General features: G+C 60.7%; 1 protein-coding gene across 6 annotated transcripts in view; it reads right to left on the bottom strand.

Annotated features, from left to right (window-relative positions):
- Positions 1-754: 754 nt before the first annotated feature.
- Positions 755-21025, bottom strand: part of CARS1 (cysteinyl-tRNA synthetase 1) — a 46995-nt gene continuing 26724 nt past the window's right edge. For 3 of the 6 annotated variants that reach the window (XM_033861388.2, XM_033861384.2, XM_033861389.2), the window contains 14 exons: positions 19650-19771; positions 16015-16127; positions 15474-15602; positions 15085-15214; positions 14896-14999; positions 14420-14517; positions 14057-14246; positions 13493-13561; positions 11144-11225; positions 5203-5283; positions 4589-4656; positions 2113-2172; positions 1628-1711; positions 755-1045 (listed from right to left, as the gene is read on the bottom strand). In XM_033861388.2, coding sequence (XP_033717279.1) covers positions 911-1045; positions 1628-1711; positions 2113-2172; positions 4589-4656; positions 5203-5283; positions 11144-11225; positions 13493-13561; positions 14057-14246; positions 14420-14517; positions 14896-14999; positions 15085-15214; positions 15474-15602; positions 16015-16127; positions 19650-19771 — 1465 coding nt within the window. In that variant the 3' untranslated portion in view covers positions 755-910. Of the gene's footprint in view, positions 1046-1627; positions 1712-2112; positions 2173-2288; positions 2839-4588; positions 4657-5202; positions 5284-11143; positions 11226-13492; positions 13562-14056; positions 14247-14419; positions 14518-14895; positions 15000-15084; positions 15215-15473; positions 15603-16014; positions 16128-19649; positions 19772-21025 lie in introns of those variants that run through there. The other 3 variants (XR_012333652.1, XR_012333653.1, XM_033861387.2) reach the window with 3 other exon arrangements.

The following is a 21025-nucleotide window of genomic DNA, read 5'->3' as shown; positions in this document are numbered from 1 at the left end:
AGAGCAGCCGGCACCGGCCAGCAGGCTGCTCCCCGCCTGCTCTGGGGGTGATGCTCCTACGAGCAGGCCGCGGGGGTGAAGGGTGAGCGTGGCCACCACTGGACAGTGCCAACCCCGACCCCAGCCCCCTGCCTCGCCATCGCCGCGAGCGAGACCTGGATGTCGTCTCCCAGCCCCGAGGGCTCCATCGCCGGTTCTCGCGGATCTGACCTGGCCCCGCGCTTCTGCAGGTGGAGCCGGTCCCGGCTCGCTGCCACCCTGCTCCATCCAGGCCTGGAGCTCAGGTGGGGATTCTCAGCCCCGGGATTAAGAATGCGAGAGCAGGCTGGTGAGGACACGCTCGCCTGGCTGGGACCTGGGGACATCGCTGCCCTGTGCTGCTGAGATCCCCCCTCCTCCCATCTCATCGCCAGCCGTGCTAAGCCGGCCCGCCCGCCCGCGGAATCACTGTGGAGACAGGGCGCCGAGCTGACCCAGCAGGACCCGGGCACCCGGCCGAGCAGCCTTTGTGCGAGGCGCCAGCGGGCTCTGCCAGCTTGAGCCTGTCTTTTTCCTACTCAAATGCCTCCTAATGCGCCTACACACCAGAGATTAGCCGATAGCCATCTGCACGGGGGCAGGGGCGGGGGGGGACAGTCCTCAGCTGCAGCCGCTCAGTGGCCTGAGCTCCCGTGTCGTGACCTGCTGACCACGCAGCCCGGCCGGGCCCCCTCGTGCGCTGACCATGCAGGGTGACGGCAGACAGAGCCCGGCCTCGCGTTGGGAAGACTTTATTGCTGACGTTTCAGAGCCGGAGGTGGCCCAGCCCTCTCCGGACAGAACCCTTAACTTAGGCCCCGAGGGCGGGCGGCAGAGTCCCCGGGGCGGGGAGCTGGTGCCCCCGGGGCGGTGTGGAGCCTCGGCCCCACCTTCACGGGATGCTTCCATTCTGAACCAGCTGCAGGTATTCCTGGTGCAGCTTTTCCTGGGCCTCGAAGAGCTTCTTCAGCTTCTTGGCCTGCCCTTTGCTCAGCTCTTTGCCTTCCGTGTCGTGTGTGGGCAGACCCTGAAAGGCGAGAGCACGGGCGGTCACCGCCCACCGACCAGGCCAGTCCGCCTGCCCGGCATCCACTCCCCGCCACGCTCTGGACCCAGCGCACTGCTCCGAGGTGCCCGTGCTAGCCTCTGGGAAGCGACCATCCTGGGGTGCCCCCCTGCCTGAGGGGTGAGGGGCACCGTTCCCCACCAGGTTGACATGGTTCTGATACGAGCAAATACGTACAAGACCAGTGAGGGAGGCCTGAGGGTCTCGAGGCCAAGCAGCCATGAGTAGCCACGCTGAAGAGCCCCTGGAGCAATGGGCACATCTGTGCCATGGCCCTTCTGGATTGTCTGTGGGGTGAGTCCCTGCAAATCCATCAACCGGCCCAGGCCACAACACCCGGCACCAGAGCCGCTGGGCCGCGGTGAGGGAGGGGCGGCCCTGGGTACTGGGCTGCACGTGCTGGACCTGAAACAGCCCCACATAAGCCCGCCTTCCTGCAAACAGCACCCTGGACAGAGAATCTTCTCAGCCAAGTTTGAAAACCCCTGTCATCCCAATTCAATGGTCTAACAACGTTCTGAAAAGAAAGAAAGGATTTCTTACGTTTTCATCGAACTTGGAATACTTGTCGCTTTCTGACAAGAACATCTCGCTGGGCGGAACCTTCATCTTGGCCAGCCTTGCCGCCTGGAACACAGACATGGGGTCGCTGCTCCGAGCCCGCGGGGGGACCCATGCCCGTGACCCGTGCCCGTGACCCCGTGTCGGCTCCCACCCCAGCCCCCAGGTTCAGGGAGCGACGGCTGGGCAGAGGGAAGTGAAAGGAGGGAGCCAGGTGTTCTCTGCAGGAACAGGGGTACGGCCGTGCACGCAGCACAGCAGGATCAAGGCCACAGAAGCCGTCCTGGAGCTCGCGGCCACGTCTGTCCCCGCCCAGGGCTCCCGGCCTCCCTGGGGCACTGTATGAGGGGCCACCGCTGGGGACAGAGGCAGAGGGGGCGCCCGGCTGGGCCCCAAGGAGGCACAGGGGGTAGGGCATGGGGTCAAAGTGCGTTTCCGCCAGCAGCCCGCCCCTGAGCAGACGTTACTTCCTGCTCTTGTCTCTTCCTGGCGGCCTCCTCTTTCTTCCTTCTCTTTTCTTCTTCAGCCTGGGGGACAGCAAACGCCCCGTGAGCTGGAGCTGCCCAGGCCCCTCTTGGGTGGGAGAGGGACAGGACAAGCTCCCTGCCGTCCCCCCGCCCATCCCTGTGAGCTGGGCTCTGACCCAGCCCTGCTCTCGACACGGGGCGGTGACTGGACACCATGCGTGAGGTCACCTGCAGCACAACCAACATGAAGAAAGGACCAGACCTGCCCGGCAGCAGGGGGGCTGCGGTCGGGTGCGGGACCAGGGACAGCACGGCGAGGGCCAACCCTGAGGGGCCCAGGCACCTGGGGAGGGCGGGAGGGGGGCTGGCTGGAGGAGACGGGTGGGAGCCAGAGCCCACTTCCCACCAGGCAGGCAGCGTCCGGGCAGGAGGCAGGGAGGGAGGGCCTGGGCGCTGGGCTGGGCGCCCGTGAGGAGGGGCCCGAGGCTGCCTCGGGAGGTTTGGGCTCGGGCCACCATGTGGACGGCGTGTGCCCCGGACAGGAAGGAGGAACGGGTTTGGGGAACGAAGGTCACGCGTTCCCTCTTGGACGTCTTGGGTTTCGGGTGCTTCCTGGCCAAGCGGAGCCCTCAGGTAGGCGGCTGGACACAGGAGTCTGGGCCAGAGAGGACTCGGCGGTCACAGGCACACAGGTGGCAGAGGGGCCCTGGGACGGGGTGAGGTCACCTGGGTGGGGGGACGCCAGAGAGGCGGGAAATGCAGGCAGTGCAGTGGGGGAAGCAAAGGGAGGGTCCCAGAGAGCAGGGGTCAAGGGCGGGGCCACCCCAGGATGCGCCTTGTCACCGGAGAACCTGAGCAGAGCAGGAGGGGCTGAGGGTGGACGGAGGAAGAGGGACCCGGCACGGAGCTTGGGAGGTGGGAAGACGGGTGCCGAGGGCTTTTGCTTTTCCACTTAGAGACCAGAGGTGCTTATCCCGCTGGGGGAGCAGAAGACAGCCTACGAGGCCGTGGTCCCAGGCGCCTCCACACACGGAGGTTGGGGTGGGATTCCCTCGACTGGAAACTCGAGCTACCAGGCGGAAGGTATATGGCAAATCCCTCCCGCAAAGGCCTTACGGCCAGTGAAGACATGGGCAGGGGTGACCGATCCAAGTTCACTGCCCCGTCTTTACGCCCCGGGCCGCCTGGGGGGAGAGCGGGAGTGAGCCCCACGTCACCTCCGGGGAAGGGCCGGGGCGGCCCACACGCTGCGGTGTCCAAGGATGGGGAGAACCCGACCCAGGGGACGTGACGCCAGCGGGGGTGACCGAACGGGATGGAAGGGGGGGGAGGGGCCAAGAAGGGCCTGGACTGGGGTCAAAGCCCAGCTCCCGGAACCTCACACCAGCCTGACTCCAGCCAGACCTTCCCCGGCACCCGGGCTCCTTAATTCTCAAGCTCGGCCCCTCCTGGCGTCCACACCAGCGTCCCCGGCGCCCAGCGAAGCCCCGGGCCAGCCTCGCCGCTCTTCTCCCTGACCACCCACCCACCCGTCAGTTCTCCTTGTGGACACCTGTCGAGGCCCCTTCCCAGCCTCCCAAACTCCTCTCCCTGGGGTTTCTTCTTAAGGCCTCTTGGGCCCCGCACCCAGCGAGCTGTGCCCAGCAGATCTGACAGGCACTGCGTCTGTTCCTGCCTCTCTCTTTCTATGGGACGTTGAGGTCCCCGAGAGCAGGGACTGTCCCACTTCACGGAGTCCCTGGCTCAGCCCTGCTCACGGAGGTGTAGTAACATCTGAGGCGTGAGAAGGACGGTGCTGGGGGCGGGAGTGGGTGGAGGTGTGACTGTGACACATTCAACCCCAGGGACAGGGAGACACCACTTCAGGTGAGGGCGAAGTATGACCACACCTGTCAGCTTCGCAGTTTCCCAGAGGTGACAAGTCTTCCCTTGTACCCCGGGTCCTTCATCAGAAGCTGGATCTTGTTGTTGTTGTTGTTAGAAAATTGCCAAGTAGTTACCTATCTAGTCTTTTTACTAAGAGTATAAATGCCAACTCCTAAAGATGAAGTATAAAAACTCCAGTGATATTTACTTTTTCAATAAACACCCAGCTCAGGGAGTTCCCTGGTGGCGCAGTGGTTGAGAATCCGCCTGCCAGTGCAGGGGACACGGGTTCGAGCCCTGGTCCGGGAAGATCCCACATGCCACGGAGCAACTAAGCCAGTGCGCCACAACTACTGAGCCTGCGCTCTAGAGCCCACGAGCCACAACTACTGAACCCCGCGCGCCTAGAGCCCGTGCTCTGCAACAAGAGAAGCCACTGCAATGAGAAGCCCACGCACCACAACAAAGAGCAGCCCCCGCTTGCTGCAACTAGAGAAAAGCCAGCGTGCAGCAATGAAGACCAAACGCAGACAATAAAAAAAAAAAATAAGAAGAACAACTTAAAACAAAAACCAAAACACCCAGCTCAGGTCACTGCGGTTTTACTCACCCTTTTCTTCTCTTCTCTCTCTCTCAGTAAGGTATCTCTGTCCACCAACTTGACCACAGTGGGCAGTCCTGAAAGGCCAACAGCCGTGAGACGAGGCCGAGCCCAGCGCTGCCCACACCACTCCCGCCCACGGGGCCCCCGAGAGAAGCCGGGGCCTCCTTCCTGCTCGCATAGGTCAAATGTTAATTGTGCTGTGGGGAGGCCTTGCTGCTCAAGACCGAGCACCCAGGAGTCATAAAATAAAACATTCATCTGAGTGTTTAAACTCCAATAATTTTCCATGCAGCCCAAACTCCCACCAAGTCGAAACACAAGCTGTGAAACTTGCTGACGATCCACATGACACAGGCTGCCTCCCACGTGACAGGCCATGAGAAAAGGCGGCCAGTGGCCCCGCAAAAACAGGGCCGCCGGGCAGTCAGGCCGCAGGAGAGGAGGTGCTGGCAGTGATGCCCACGAAGGTACAACTACAGGTCCCCCAGGACCACACATCACGGGGGGTTCACCACGTAAAAGGTGGAGCGTCCTCGGACCCGTCCCGGAGTTCTTCCTCTCAAAAGCAATCTCCACCCTGTGTCCCTCCCCTGACCCGGTGTCACGCCCAGAGGACCCACCTTCATGGTCTTCAAACCGCACCCCCAGCTCAGGCAGGATGTCGTCCCGCAAGGCATCGCTGAGCTGCAGGACCTCGGGGACTGTGGACAGAGGAAGCGGTTCGGTCCACTGGGCCCGGAAACGCCCGGGCCCCACGGAAGAGCGCCCCCCTGTGCCTCTGGAGGGGCCGGGCTATTCCACTGGCCACAGATGCAGGAGAAGCCGAGACACAGAGGTCGCGGCCACTGGTGAGCCCAGAGCAGCCCCTGGACCCGTGGCCTGTGCACCGGCTCAGGGCCCTGCTCAGAGGCGGGCACTGACCGCAGAGGTGCACGGACTGGGGAGAGCCCTGCGGGCGGCAGGCCCAGGGGCACTAGGATTCTGCTGCACAGGAATGAGCTCCCCGGTCACTCGGGAAGGCGCCTGGGAGCGCCGAGCCCCCGCGGCCCTGGCAAGGCGATCCTGAGAGAGGCGGCCGCGTCCCACCGTCCAGGGCCCCGGCCCAGCAAGGGATCAGAAGGGGCCAAAGGCCTGGGGGTGGGACCTACGCCCCACCTCGGTGACACTCTGCCTTGGGCACTGGCGCTCCTGGCCAGCCTCGCCCCAGCCGAGGGAAGTGGTCGCCCAGAGCAGGGCTTGAACGGGCAGCGGCCCGGGGAGCCTGGCCGGCCCACTGGCTTTGAAGTGCCTCTTCCAGGAGAGATGGCACACACGCAGCAGCCAGAGTGGGCAGAGCTGAGCAGACGGCTGGCGTGGCCTCTGGGCCTGACGGGACGGGCCCTTCAAGTCTGGACAGTGTTAACCTCTGCACCACCTGGTTAGGGCCGGTGAAGGCCCACGAGCTCGGGGGAGCCTGGGAGAGTCCTGTAACGGCCATCACGGACGGCGCCCAGGGTGTCTGATGCCCAGCCAGACCAGGGAGAGGCCAGCCCGTTTGTACTTGGGCTTGAAGAGTCCATATGGGCTCAAGCCCAACTAAACACGTTCATGCAGACGTCAGGAGAGGCTCACCCGGACATTCCAGCTCTGAGACCCTGACCTCAGGGTGAAGCAGATTCAGCTCCGGGCTAAGAACTGGGCCAGTGGGAACTCCAGCTGGCGCCAGCAAAGCAGACCCCTCCCGCCCTGCGCTGTCCCTCCCCGCAGCACTGACCACGGCCCACGTGGTCACTCACTCACCTGTCCTGTCTCCACTGTGTCCCCAGAACCCGGGGTGCTCCCACAGCACTGTGCAGGTGCCCCGCAAGTCCACTCACGGGTGAATGAATGAACGGACGATGCCCCACACATCTCAGGGGATGCCCGAGCCCCGGCCACACGTGCGAGACGCACAGTCTCCCGCTTCCCAGCACCAGTCAAGGAAAAGCCCCGTTCCAGCCCCGCAGCAGGGCTGGTGGGACGAGGCCCTTTGTATCTGGTCCCTCCCCTCATTCTGCCCCTCGGGGCCCCTTGCTCAGACGGGTCCCCCCAGAGCCCTGAGGAGACCCCAGGGCACCGGCCCAGGCAAGTGCCCAACGGATGCTTGCTCACCGTAACGGGAAGGGAAGCAGGCTGGCCCTGCCATCATTGCCACCAACTCCCCTCCACACCCTCAGGCCCAACCCCGCCTCCCCGCCATACCCCCAGGGGAGGGACACCCCTCCCTGGGGCCCCTCAGGCGCCATCCTCTAGGTGGCCTCCACAAGGCTGAGAGAGCGACCCTCACCTCCATCTGAGACCTGCTCTGGTCCACGGAGCTCAAACTTGGCCCCGGGATTTCCTTCCAAACCTTTTTCTCACTTTAGGAGCCGGCTTTCTCTTCCAGCCTCTCCCGACTTACATTTCTGAAGAGGGTCTAGTGCCCACCATAAAGAAAGAGCTCCTACAGCTCAATACGACAAATGACCCAAGTAAAAATGAGCAAAGGGGGACTTCCCTGATGGTGCAGTGGTTAGGAATCCGCCTGCCAATGCAGGTGACACGGGTTCGAGCCCTGGTCTGGGAAGATCCCACATGACGCAGAGCAACTAAGTCCGCGTGCCACAGCTGAAGCCCACACACCTAGAGCCCGTGCTCTGCAGCAAGAGAAGCCACCGCAATGAGAAGCCCGCGCACCACAACGAAGAGCAGCCCCCGCTCGCCGCAACTAGAGAAAGCCTGCGCGCAGCAACAAATACCCAAAAAACGCAGCCAAAAATAAATAGATTTATTTTAAAAAATTATTAAAAAAAAAAAAAAAAAAACGAGCAAAGGGCCTGAATAGACAACTCTCCAAAGGAGAGGTTCAGACGGCCAAGCAGCTCGTTGTCACTACTCGTCAGGGAAAATGCAAATCAAAGCCGCAATGAGATTCCCCTTCACACCCACCAGGACGGCTATTAACAATAACAGAAAATAAAAGGGACTGACAAGGATGTGGAGAAATCGGAACCCTCGCGCGCACTGCTGGTGGGAACACATAATGGTTCAGCCACCATGCAAAACACTTTGGTGGGTCTTGAAAAAGTTAAACACAGAATTACCGTGTAATCCCACAATTCCTCTCCTAAGTGTGTACCCAAAACAACTAAAACAGGGACCCAATCTGATGCTTACACATGCATGTTCACAGCAGCCCTGTTCACCAAAGGTGCAAACACCCATCAACGGCTGAATGGATACATGGAAGCGGTACACGTATCTGGCGATCACTCTGCCCTAAAAACATGAAGCACCGCCACGTGCTACAGTGTGGACAACCCCGAAAACATTCTGCTGAGAAGCCAGAGAAAAGAGGTCACACTGTGTGACTCCATTTATGTGAAATGCCCAGAACAGGTCAACCCAGAGACAGAACACAGGTTGGTGGCTGCCAGGGGCTGGGGCAGGGGGCGTGACCCTGGAGGGTGGAAACATGCTGGGACCAGGAGACGGTGGCTGCACACACTGGGAAGGCACTCAGCGCCACTGAAGGGGTCACTTTAAAACGGCCAGGCTTACGTTACGCGAGTTCACTTCAGTAAGTTATTTCTGTTTAAAGGAAAACCCCAGTTGGATATTTTCGAGGAATTCAATAAACCAACTCTTAAACATATGGAACAAAGGTCTCAGAACAGCTAATGCAACCTTAAAAGAGCACAGACGGGGAGCTTGCCTCCAGGGTGGGGTGCGGGGAGAAGCCCGTACATGGAGACAGAAGATGCCGTCCCCCACCCCGCCCACCTGCCATGCCAGCAGGAGTGAAGCCAAGGCTCTTGGGGTCTTCCCAATGCTGTGCAAATCCGGGTCTGAAGTTGCGGCTACTGAATCTGGGGCTGGGATGGAACCTCATGCAAGGCCCAGACAGGAGCGGAGGCTGCCCCGTGGAGAAGAGGCACTGGGACAGCAGTGGGGATGGGCGGATCTGTGTGGACTGGCTCCCAGTGGTGGGTGCACAGAGACGGGGCAGCCGGTGGCTGGCAGGGCCCCTTCTGGAAGGAAGCAGCTGCACCACCACGACGGAGCCCAGCAAAGGAAAACAGGTTTCCCTGGACGTGGGCCAAGGCGGCGACTTTCCCAGGGCACCTGGCAAAGCGTGCTAGCCCCGGGAACCTCACAGCCCTGCAGACGCCAAGGGGCTCTGACTCCAGGCTCTAGAAGGGAAGGAGCGTGTCTCTGTGTGGCCATCTGCTGGATGCCCCTGCCAGCACCTCCCCGTACCCTGCAACTGCGGTCCGCACCCTTCCCCGTGTGTACTGTCCATAGAGCCACAAGGCTCAGGGCGGGGCAGCCTGCATCCATCAGGGCTGGTTACTGTGGGGCGGGGCTGTGATACGGGAGTGGAAAACAGATGGGCAGTGAGCAGGGAGACCTTGTCAGGCGCAGGCTTGGAGATGCTACAAAAGGAGACGGGCTCCACCCACAGATGAACGGATGAGCAAAATATGGTCCATCCACACAATGGAATGTTACTCAGCTTTAAAAAGCAAGGGAGAGGCTTCCCTGGAAGAGCACAGTGGTTAAGAATCCGCCTGCCATTGCAGGGGACACAGGTTCAAGTCCTGGTCCGGGAAGATCCCACATGCCGCAGAGCAACTAAGCCCGCATGCCACAACTACTGAGCCTGCACTCTAGAGCCCGTGAGCCACAACTACCGAGCCCGCGTGCAACAACTACCGAAGCCCGCGTGCCTAGAGCCCGTGCTCCGCAACAAGAGAAGCCACTGCAATGAGAAGCCTGCGCATCGCAACGAAGAGCAGCCCCCGCTCGCCTCAACTAGAGAAAGCCCGCGTGCGGCAACCAAGACCCAGTGCAGCCAAAAATAAATAAATAATTTTTTTTTTAAGAAAAGGAAGGGAATCCCGACCCAAGCTACAACGTGGATGAACCTTGAGGACGTTACGCTCAGTGAAATAAGCGAGACGTAGAAGGACACATGCTGTCTGATTCCACTCACATGAGGTCCCTGGAGAAGTCACATCCAGAGAGACAGAAAGTAGACGGTGGGGATGAGGGGTTGCGGGAGGGGAGGGGAGTGCGTGTTTAACGGGGACAGATGTTTGGGAAGATGGAAAGTTCTAGAGATGGATGGGGGTGATGGTTCAGAACAATGTGAATTACTTAAGGCCACTGAACTTTACACTTAGAAATGGCTGAGGTGGAAACTCCTACATTGTGTACATTTAACCACAATAAAAGAACGACGACAGCTAATGGCTACCATCTCTCCAGTGACGCCCTGCCGGTCTCCCATTCTGACCGTGTGCCCGTCCCGGCCCTTCTAACTTCTTCCCAATTTCCCAAGCCTCTCCTGGTCACACACCCACACTCCACATCCCTGCTGGCCAGGCCTGAGCTCTCTGGCCAAATGGACTGTGGGCACTAAAGGAGAAACTGCTTCTTTCTTCTCTGTCGGTAGAGCCCCCCTGCTCTGCTGGCCCTGGGACAGGCCCCGGCCAGCTCCCGCCCCACCCCGGGGCCTGCCCACTCCCCACTGAGGCATAGCTCCCCTGGAGGCTCCCTGACCGCCTATCTGGCCTCTGCCGGCTCCACCCTTGGGAGGCCCCACCCGGATGAGCTCCAGGTGTGACTTCTCATCACACAGGGGACTGGGGGGGGGGGCACAGCACACCAGGCGACGACAGTGGGGGTCTGCCCCGACCCCCACGTGACCCCAGGCGAGGCCTCTACCTTCCAGGGGCTTCGCTGCCCACCTCTGTCCAATCACGAACATTAAAGAAGCAACGTGAGGACAGCAGCTGGACCAGGCCCGGAACCTCGCAAGGTCAGTTTTAGCCGTGGTGGTCATTTGTGAGTCCAGACCACCACAGTAAGAAGCAGACTGCCTGACTGAGGCCACTCACCGCCCGCTTAACAACTGCTCAAAACTGGCCCCAAAGACAACACGTTTGATCCCAGCTCATCCCAAGTCCCCAGGGCCGCTGGCGAGGCCCCGAGCAGAACCTAGAACTGTCCCCAGCAGAGGCTGTGCAGTCACCACGGAGCCTCTGCAGGGCAGGGACAAGGACACCTCCAGTCCTCACCCTGCGGACGCCCCAGAGAGCAGAACCGAGTCACCACAAACAAAAGAGGTGAGGAAACGCTGGCCCCTCAGTGTCCCCAGGCTCTGCTCGGCTGCCCTGACCGTAGGGGCACTTGGTCTAGACGTCTGCGTGGCTACCAGGACTTGACTGGGGCGGGGGGCGTCCCTGGATCTCGTGATCAGAGGCCAGGACTTGACTGGGGCGGGGGGGGGTGTCCCTGGATCTCGTGATCAGAGGCCAGGACTTGACTGGGGCGGGGGGGTCCCTGGATCTCGTGATCAGAGGCCAGGACTTGACTGGGGCGGGGGGTGTCCCTGGATCTCGTGATCAGAGGCCAGGACTTGACTGGGGCGGGGGGGGGGGTCCCTGGATCTCGTGATCAGAGGCCAGGGACGCTGCTCATCGCCTACAGCACCCAGGACAACGTGCAGCAGAGGACCGGCCAGGCGTGCCCAGGCCACGGAGCGCGTGACGGCCTCACCTCTGTGCTCACGGGCGACCCTTCGCACTCCTTCCCGGAACTCCGACAACACCTGCAGGTACGGCATGACTGTGGGCTCGAGCTGCGGAGAGAACATTTTGGGTCACCGAGAGACCAGCCACCCTCGTGTTTATGAAGGACAGAGCCCAGTACACGCGCCGCAGGGCAGGGCTGCCAAGGGACGTGTGGCTGGCGGACGCCCCGTTGTGACCCGCGTCCAGGGTGCGCGTGCCCATCCCCGACGGTCGGCTCATGGACGCGGGGGCGTCCCGCGTGGCGGCGCGGACAGCACGGTAAGAGGGTCCCCTTCCCCCCAGCGAACTGAGTCCTGTGGGCGGCCCCGCCCAGTGGCTCACAGGAGCCCCTTTGTCTCAGGCAGACACACGGCTGTTAAAAGCCTGTCCGTAAGGTGACACTGAGCGTTCCCAGGAGGGATGGTTTTCTGAGGCTGAGGCCGTTCCTCCTGGGCTGGGGCCTCCCTTCCACCGGGGCCGGCACCACAGAGCCCGGCCGTGCTTGGGTCCGACCTGAGGCCACACACACGCCTGTGTACCATCAACTGTCTGCTGTCCACACGCACCCTCACGTCTGCGCAACACTGAACCACCCGCGGTGACTCAGAGGTGGCTGTGGGACGCAAAGCCCACTGGAAAAGGAAAACCCAAGAGGGCGAATCCAAACCAGAGAAATAACAATTTTATGGAAAACCTGTTTTGTTACATCTACCATATTTTTCCACTAGACTTTTGAGCAAGGTCTCTGTGCCTCCGTGCAGCTCAGTGACCAAAATCCCAACGATCAAATGCAAAGGCTAGTGAGGCCACCAAGCCCTCAGCACGGCCTAAGCCACTTCAGGCCCAATCTTGCGCGTGGGCTGAGGACACGCCTACCCACCCACACACGTACACGGCCGCAGGGGAGCCTCGCTGCGGGGAGCTGGCCAGCGTGCCTGAGGCCGGCCTGGAGGAGGGTCTCAGGCCAGCACCCCCAGCGGCCCAGCTGACTACACTACCCGAGCACACGCTGTAGACCGCTCAGTACTAGGTGGTTCAAGACCTGCTCCTAAAACCATGCAGGTCTGGAAGTAAAGCCGTGAACTCTGGAAGGCGTGACTTCGGGCCTGTCCTTCGGCCCAGCCGGCACCCACCACGCTTCTCGGGGCCGCTTATTCCAGGCAGCTGTCTTCAAAGGGCGGGTGGAGGAGGCTTGGGGGCCAGAAACACCAGGCATCCGATGCTGGACGCATTTTTTTATTTTTTATTTTTGTGGTACGCGGGCCTCTCACCGCCGCGGAGGCTCAGCGGCCATGGCTCACGGGCCCAGCCGCTCCATGGCACGTGGGATCCTCCCGGACCGGGGCACGAACTCACGCCCCCTGCATCGGCAGGCGGACCCTCAACCACTGCGCCACCAGGGAAGCCCTGGACACATTTTTTTAAAGCTCAAAGGCAGACTTCCTTCCAAGGTGTTTCTAGTGTGTGTTTCTCCTTAAAGATAATACACGTCTAGTATTGCTTACACGAGAAAACAAAGCAACCGCGTGGGTTTCCTTCCTAAAAAGCACCAAGTACCACAGCAACAGCCACTTCCAAGGCTGACAAGGGGCCCGGGGACAGGGCCTGGCATTCTGTTTCCTGGGGTGCAAGTCAGCTCCTGGGGAAACACCCCTAAACTCTGTCCGCAGGAGAGAGTGCCTCACGCCGTCCCTCACTGGGTAACAGGACTTTTAAAAGGTTTTGCCTTTTTACTTTGGACTTGACCCGTTACGTGTAAGCATTTATATGTGCCTTCTAACCAAATACTTAAAGAGCGTTCCCAACCAGGGGAGGAGGGCGAGCGCGTCTCAGATGAACCTGAGTGTGTGCCTGTCCTACGTGATGTTCCTCCCGCAGCAGAAACCGTGTGTCTGCCCGGATGCCAAGTTCGAAGGAGACACCAACAACCACTGGCGAGTTTTCTCACTTGCACGGACCCACTGGACAGACGGTTCCACATGTTGTCTGCCTACAGGTGCACGCACACCGGGAAACGCGGGCGTGGGACTCCTGACGCCCTATGGCCGTGGTGATGCCCCGTGGCCATGGCTCAGATGCTTGGGGGCTGAGGACCGTCCCGTGCAGCCTGGTCTCCTGGGACCGAGCTCACAAAGACAACACAGCTGGTGGTGAGGACGGGGGCGGACTGTGCCCAACTCCCCAGCCAGGCCGAGACTCGGCCACGTGGGGCTCAGGCTGGAGGGCCCAGGGCAGGATGGGACCTACTGCTGGTCTCAGACGCCCCAGGAGGGAACACCAAATTGGCGGGGCGGCCAGCAGGGAGCTTCTCTGGGCCCAGGTGTGCTTTACTCACATTGAGGCTGGTTCCAGGTCCTCCAACGGGGAAACCCAGGGAGCTTTCCTCTTCTATGGCCCCGAAGATCTAGGGAAGAAAGAGGCATGCAGGACAGGAGGTCCTGAGAGGTGGGAGGCGGGGACCGGTCCTCGAAACACGCCGCTGCGCCCGGGAGGGGTGGGCCGAAGTGCCGACGGCCTTGCCGGGTGGGGAGAGATGGAAACCTAGGCCTGGGTGCCCCCGCACCTGACCCAGGACGAGGTCTGGCTCCCGCTGCCCTTCCGGCCCCTTCCCAGCCTGAGCCGCTGGACCACGGAGCCCCCTGAAGAGGACCCGGGACTTGTCAGCACGAAGTGGGCGTGGTGAACAACATGTTAGGGCCACTTGTGGGAGAAAGCCCTTGTGCTTTTCAAACCTCCAGACAGGAGGGGAAAAGCAGAGGCAAAGAGGCGAAATTGCTCGGAGCGAGGGCAGGGGCGGGGGGCTTGCTGTCTCGGGCACAGGCGTGGCAGGACCTGAGAGCAGAGCGGCGCGGCTCCCGTGACCCGCGGGCCCGCACTGGCACGGTCGCAGGGGGCTCACCTTCAGCATGTGCGTGAGGTACCGGGCGACGCTCTCCAGCAGGGCGCGGTTGGGCCTCCTCCTGGCGGCCTTCCGCGCTGCCATGTAGTGGTTGCACTGGCCGACCAGAGCCCGCATCTCCTCCAGGACGGTGCGCGTGTCGACGTTATCACAGAGCGCCTCGTGAACCGCGGCCTTCTTGTCGTAAAAGCTGAACGGGAAGCGGAAGAGGAAGGCGGGGGGCGTCAGACAGACGACCTTCCCGGGGCGGCCCGTTCTGAGCGTGGCTCTGCACGAGTGGGAGGGACGGCGCCACCGGCCTCCCCACTGGCGGGCGTGCTGCGGGGACCGCCCGTGGGCCCCAGAGAGAAGGCGCCGCCTCACCTCTTGTTCAGCTCTGTTTCCTTGTCTTCCCACTTCTCAAACTGACCGGCTACCTCAACGGGGGCTCGGAGGAGGTCTTTCACGTTTAAGAAAAACTCCTAAAATATGAAAATTCCTTTTAAGAGCATTCAGACCTTTCCATCCCAGAGAAACCTGGGAAAGAGCCGTTCTACTGACGTGCCTCCACTGCAGGTGCGATCTGAACGTCACACAGGTGTAGGAAGGGAAGGGAAAGGTTTTCCTTTGAGACAAGTGGGTCCGGTTCCAGCCTTGGGGGCCCGAGGTGCAGCCAGCGGGTGGGGCTGAATGAGAGGCGCCACACGTGACATGAGGTGTCTTGGGAAGGTGGCGCGGAGCTGGCCCCCCCCCAGAGCTTAGTGGCCTTGGCCACGTCCCGTTCCCTCTGGGGGACATGGGGAGCAGGCACCACCTCCCCCTGTGCTGGCCCAGAGCTGCCTCGGGGAGGCGGGACCCACGTTCAGGAGCTTCTCGTACTGCAGCGCCGACTCCATGGTGTTGGCCGAGTAGTCCAGCGCGTCCTTCCACGAGTGCATGAGGAAGGCCAGGCGCAGCTGCCGGGCTGGGGAGAGAGGCGCGGGGCTCCTTACCTCCCGAGCAGCTCCAGCCCCGTGCCTCCGACAACAGAAGCGTCCAGGCCTCTTTACCTGAGTGCTTCTTCAGCGCGTCTTTAATGGTGATGAAGTTCTTGAGCGACTTGGACATCTTGCAGCCGGCGATGGTCAGGTGGCCCGTGTGCAGGAAGTACCTGACCCAGCAGTCGTTTTCAAAGTAGGCCTGAGTGGACAGGGCGGGCACGGGGGTCAGGGGCGCCGCTGCGGGCCGGACAGCGGGTGCCGGCCGCTTTCTGGGCACCTGACGTGCAGAAGGAGTGCCGCCCAGCGTGAATCCGGGCCTGTGCTGCCAAGGGCCAGGCTGCTCACACGCGAGCCGGACTAAGTAATGCGGTTCAGAGCCCCTGACGTGGAGGCCAGGCTCTGCTGGGGAGCACCTCGCCGCCCCCCGTGTGTGCCCAGGACGGCGACCTCGCCCCTACCTCCGACTGCGCCAGCTCATTGTCATGGTGGGGGAAGCGGAGGTCGAAGCCCCCTCCGTGAAGGTCCATTGAGGCTCCGAGGAGGGTGCCTGCCATGGCCGAGCACTCGATGTGCCACCCTGGACGCCCCTAGGGACCCAAACATGGTGAGCGCCCTGACCGCCCCCTGTGACGGGCCGGGACTCGCTCCCCTGTCCACGACCCTCAGAACCCCTGAGCTCTATGGGAACGAGGGTCAAGTCCCGCACACGAAAAGATGAATAGGGCCCCAGGCTATAAAAGTCACAACAAGCTTCGCGAAGGCCAAGGAATCCCCCGCTCCCGACACCTCTTCCCACAGCTCTGGGCCACCAGGACTGTTGTCGCAGGGGATGTCGGAGGGCAGATCCGTCCCCTAGTACCCCGGGTCAGAGACTGTTGGGACAGAGGGGCCTCCGAGGCAGTCCAGCGCCACCACCCCAGCCATGCAGCGGAAGACGCAAGTCCCAGGAAGGCAGGGAGGTGACAGCCCCAGGCCCGGGGCCCCATCCCGGGTGCTCACCTTTCCCCAGGGGCACGGCCAGGATGGCTCCCCGGGCTTGGAGGCCTTCCAGAGGGCGAAGTCGCTGGGGGACCGCTTCTCACTCAGGCGCTCGGCCGAGACGCTCAGGTCGCCTGCGGACACAGGGGAGGCGGGTACTCGGTGGATGGAATTGTCTCGGTCCAGGGACGATTCAGGTACTTGTTTGTTAACTTGGTCAAGCACTCCTTCAAGTTGACTGTGACCAGATTTTGGAGTTGCCCAGGGTCTAGATATAAAGCCCTAACCGCAAGCTCAGAAGCCACGGCCTCACAAGCCGGCGTCCAAGGGCAACGACCCCCGGACCTGGACCCGCACCCCCTGCCTCCACTGCCGCCCCACCTCGGCCCCTCGTCTAGGACAACGACAGCGCCTGGCCCAGAGTGTGAGGCGCTGTTCTCATGGGCTGCCTCGGGGACCCGGGCTCGTGTAGGCGGGATCTTGTACTAACACCCGGCGGGCCTCTTGGCTGTGGTTCTGCGGGGCGTAAGGGCGACCAGGCTGCTGTGTGTGGCGCCCCCAGCCTGAAGGTGGCAAATCAGGACACTCACTGGGCCTCCCGTGTCCACACAGGGCAGCTGCGGGAAGGAGGCTATGGACCAGTCTAACCCCAAGAGCGAACGGGAGCACTGCTCCCTGGGCCAAGTTCCGTTTCCTTGGAAGACCCTCCCCCTCTCCCTCCCCACACCCGCTGAACGCAGATGAAGCCAGCCAGAACGGGAATCCACGGCCCCACGGGAGACGTCCCCAGACCACGTGCTGGGGCCACGGACACATCAGCCTCCTGAAAATGAACACCCACCGGTCAGCCCAGCCTGCAGGCGGAGCATCCCTGAGTGGGGAGGCAGTGGGGGCTGCCTGCTGGGTGATGGGGTCTGCCCGGCACTCAGGCCCTAGAGGGCCTCACCAGGGCGCCTGCTGGAAAACTCCAGAACAGGAATGACTCTCATTCTCCTGTCCAGGCTGCAAACGCAGGATGACTGGAAAAAGGCCACTTTGGGAGGGACACAGTGCAGACGGAGGCACTGCTGAACACAAAGACTGTGACGGTGAAACAGGCACTAAACGCAGAATACTTGGAAAACACGACCAAGAACCAGGAAAAGGCGCCACAGCTGGAAACGCAGGGGTAACTGCTATTAACATGTCGCTGGAAACGCAGGGGTAACTGCTATTAACATGTCGCTGGAAACGCAGGGGTAACTGCTATTAACATGTCGCTGGAAACGCAGGGGTAACTGCTATTAACATGTTGTTGGAAACGCAGGGGTAACTGCTATTAACATGTTGGTGTCTTGACTTGTGGGTTTGTGGGTTTTTTAATCCATGTAAGAAGGACACAGACACATCCAGCAAACAGGACAAGCGCCACCCTGGTCTTGTATCTATTTTCTCACCGTGCGCATTTTAACCACGGCGTCGGCGACGGCAGTTACTCAAAAACGTAATCTGACCTGGCGCCGGGACCTTCTCTTTTACCCACCCTTTACCGGACAGATAACATACCTTGAGGTTTAAACTTTTCTTTATAATGAACATGGTTACTCATGAATGTATCTAACTTTAAAAATTAACTTTGAAAAATTCTGTAACAGAGGATCTGCTGTCTCACGCGCCCTTCCCCCACTCTGCATTTGACACAAACGTCACTACCTGGTAACGCTTGCTATTCGCTCCTGATTCTGTACGGAAGAGAGAGAAACCACACGATCCCTCTGCTTCCCCCTCCTGGTGTCATTCCTGGTCCCCTGACGTGGCTCTCCCACCGTGAGCGCCATGATCTGAGTGGTCCGCCTCCGATGCCTGGCCCTGCTCAGCGGCCGTGAGTCTGAAACGCCGTTGGGTCGGATGGTCACGCTGTTAAACTAACTTGGTCTGTCTTTCCTCCATGTTTCTGTGTCGTCCTGTTTTAAGTTCTGATATCTCTTTAGAACAGAGCCCTTGAGGTAAAGATACTTGATCAAAACGTACGAACATCGTACAGTCGTACGTTGACGGCACTGTAACCTGTACAGTAAAGCTGCCTTTGTGTCCTGACAAAGACTCCTGAGTCTGTCTAAGGCCTGAAGTCTGGGGAGACTCTGTCAGCAACCCAGGACTTCAGTTCAGTCCTGGACAGTGTCTCCTCCAACCGCAGCCCGGAAATTCACAAGTCTGCCTGGCCGCTGACCATGCAACGGCATACAGACAGAAGTTTACCACCCACTAGACCCTCTAATTGTTTAATATCTTCTACAACGTCTAATACATCACATCTTTACAGCTACCTGTCCATTTATCGTCACATTTGAAAATCTGGACATAAGGCTGGTATATACCTATGCTCTAAGTATACCTAATGGTGAAATTTAAATAAGGACAGGGACTTTGCCAGTGGTGCAGTGGTTAAGAATCCGCCTGCCAATGCAAGGGACACGGGTTCAAGCCCTGGTCCAGGAAGATCCCACATGCCACAGAACAACTAAGCCCATGCGCCACAACTACTGAGCCTGCGCGCCACAACCACTGAAGCGCACGTGCCTAGAGCCCGTGCTCCGCAATAAGAGAAGCTACCACACCGCAACAAAAAATAGTCCCCGCTCGCTGCAACTAGAGAAAGCCCACGCACAGCAACAAAGACCCAACACAGTCAAAGGAAAAAAAAAAAAAAAAAGAACATCCTTTATCTTAAAAAATAAATAAATAAATGTAGGGACGATAAAAGCGAAAACTGTACCCGTGGTTAAAAAGAGATGAACATATTTATGGCCAAAGTGCATCCCAGAAACGCTGGTGGATAAACAGCATGTGTCCGGCAGTGTGAGAGCAGCCCCTGCACTGCTCCCCCCGATACACTGAGGGGGTGAAAGTAAACACTTATGAAAGACAAGTAGAATCCCGCCTGGCCCAGAAAAGGCACTGTGTCTCTGTTTAAAATGTTTGGATCAAGATGGGCCCGGGGCTGTCGTTATACATGGTCACACTTTCTGCGCTGAGAACACAGCCGCTCTGAGCTGCTGCCCGAGCTTCTCACGGCAGGACAGCTCTGCCCACAGCCACAGTCTGGACTTCCAGATAAGGACCGGGCTTCAGTTCCCACCTTCCTTTTCCCACAGCCGCCTTACAAGTAACAGCTGCTCGCTCCTGCCCTGGGATGGGGGACTGCCCTTCCCCGCCCAGTGCCCACCTCCGGCCCTCCTCGTGGGATCGGTAAGTAAACCATCTTATGTCTACTCCCTCACTGGGGGTACTGCACGCCTTCGACCACAGCACCCTGGGGTTTTCCCTCCGCAGGCTCCCCGCTGCCCCGCGTGGTTCAGCACCATCTGATTCCTCTCCACACACCCGCCTGGGTGCCCAGCACAGCCCACCCGACCCTTGGGTGCTCTGGGTGCCGAGAGACCAGCAAAGTCCAGCCCCATGGCCGAGGCCCCGAGGTCTGTGCGCTTCTCAGGATGGCACTGCAGCCACTCACTCTTCTGTTTCTTAAGTAATAATACATTTCAGGGGCTTAGTGCACAGAGCTCCTAAAATCCCTTTAGGTGAAAAACCACGGTCCCCGTGAACCTAGGTGACCCCGATCGTGTGCGGTGAGGCCGCGGCTCCACTTGGCTCTGACTTCGAGCCGGTCCGTTTACCTTCCCCCTCCTGCAGGGCTTTCTGATCCCCGACGGCCTCAGGCACCAGCTTCCCGTAGCAGTGTCCCTCACTGTTGGCAAACTTCACCGTGTCGAAGTAGACGGACCCGTTGGAAACGTAGCTGGAAAACAAAGCCATTGGGGGAGGTGTGATGAGGTGCTCGCGGGCCGGCCTGGACACCCGCAGGCCGTTGGGGCATCTGCTCCAGCTGCGAGCCTCCCCTGGTTCAGCCACGCTGCAGGGAGGCCAGGAGGCTGTTCAAACAGAGCTGCTGTGTGGGCTGAGAGGGGCCGGGACAGGGACTCCACACTCCCTGACAGCCTGTCCCTCCGCCCTGCCACCCTTGCCTCTGTCTACACGCCACCACCTGCCCGGCCCGCCAGGCTCTGCCTCCTGGGAGCGTGGGGATTACTCCAGGCCGGGATGCCCTGTCTCCTCTCGCCGTGGCCCTGCCCATGTCACTCAGCTTGGCAGTCTGGAGTTGCCCCACGGTGACCGTGTGACGGGTGGGGGTGGCGGTGGTGGTGGTGCAAGGAGCTGTTGTCCTTTCGCGAGAACCCACGGCCTGGTCCCTGTGCCAGGCACTTCCTGCTGCTCCGAGGCCCCCGCCCGCCTCACCTCGCGCGAGGGGGACCGCAGCTCTCCTGGGCGGGGGCCTGGCATCAGCACACAGACGCCTGGCCCCCGTCCACAGGTCCACTTGCTGCCTGTTTCTGAAAACGCTGACTCAGAGACATGAAAAGCGTTCCACGCAGGCAGATGGTGAGGACGGTGACCTGGGGCCAAATCCCGGCCCGGCAAGGATAAAGGCCACCCGCCTTGGGACCCGACACGAGGAAGACTCTGAGTGCCCACACCACGTGGCCTGCGTCTCCAAAGACCTGGAGGTGCCCAAGGGCAACAGCTTGCTGCTTTGGGGACCTGGTGACGCGTGGCCTTAACTGGGAGCTTCCCAGTGGACCAGGGGCCAGGTGGTACCTACAGCATCTCTCACTGTGGTCCCCAGGGCAGGCCACTGGCCTGGGCAGAGGTGCTGGCCAGCCCCTTGGGTGGGGGTGGCCCCAGGTCCTGGACTAGGCCCCAAGCTGTATGACCAAACCTGCCGGGGGCTTCGGGGACAGGCTGGGTGTAGCCAGCACCACCCTCCTGCTTCCCCTTCCTGCCTGGAACAAAGACATGGCCTCCGTACAGCTAAATGGTTGTTTGAACAGCCGCCACTACCAAGGAAAACCCAGAGGGTTCTCTTACAAAACAACTGGGAAGCTGAGAACCAAGTGGCACAGAGGAAAGCGGCTGCCGATAAGGCGAAGTTACGGCTCGACCGTGTACTCCAGATCCACACGCTGGAGCCCCGACCCCTAGCACCTCGGAGTCT

The sequence above is a fragment of the Tursiops truncatus genome, chromosome 8, assembly GCF_011762595.2.
Source record: "Tursiops truncatus isolate mTurTru1 chromosome 8, mTurTru1.mat.Y, whole genome shotgun sequence".
Taxonomy (NCBI): domain Eukaryota; kingdom Metazoa; phylum Chordata; class Mammalia; order Artiodactyla; family Delphinidae; genus Tursiops; species Tursiops truncatus.
The sequence above is the reverse complement of the archived record's forward strand: the minus strand, read 5'-3'. Positions and strand labels throughout refer to the sequence as shown.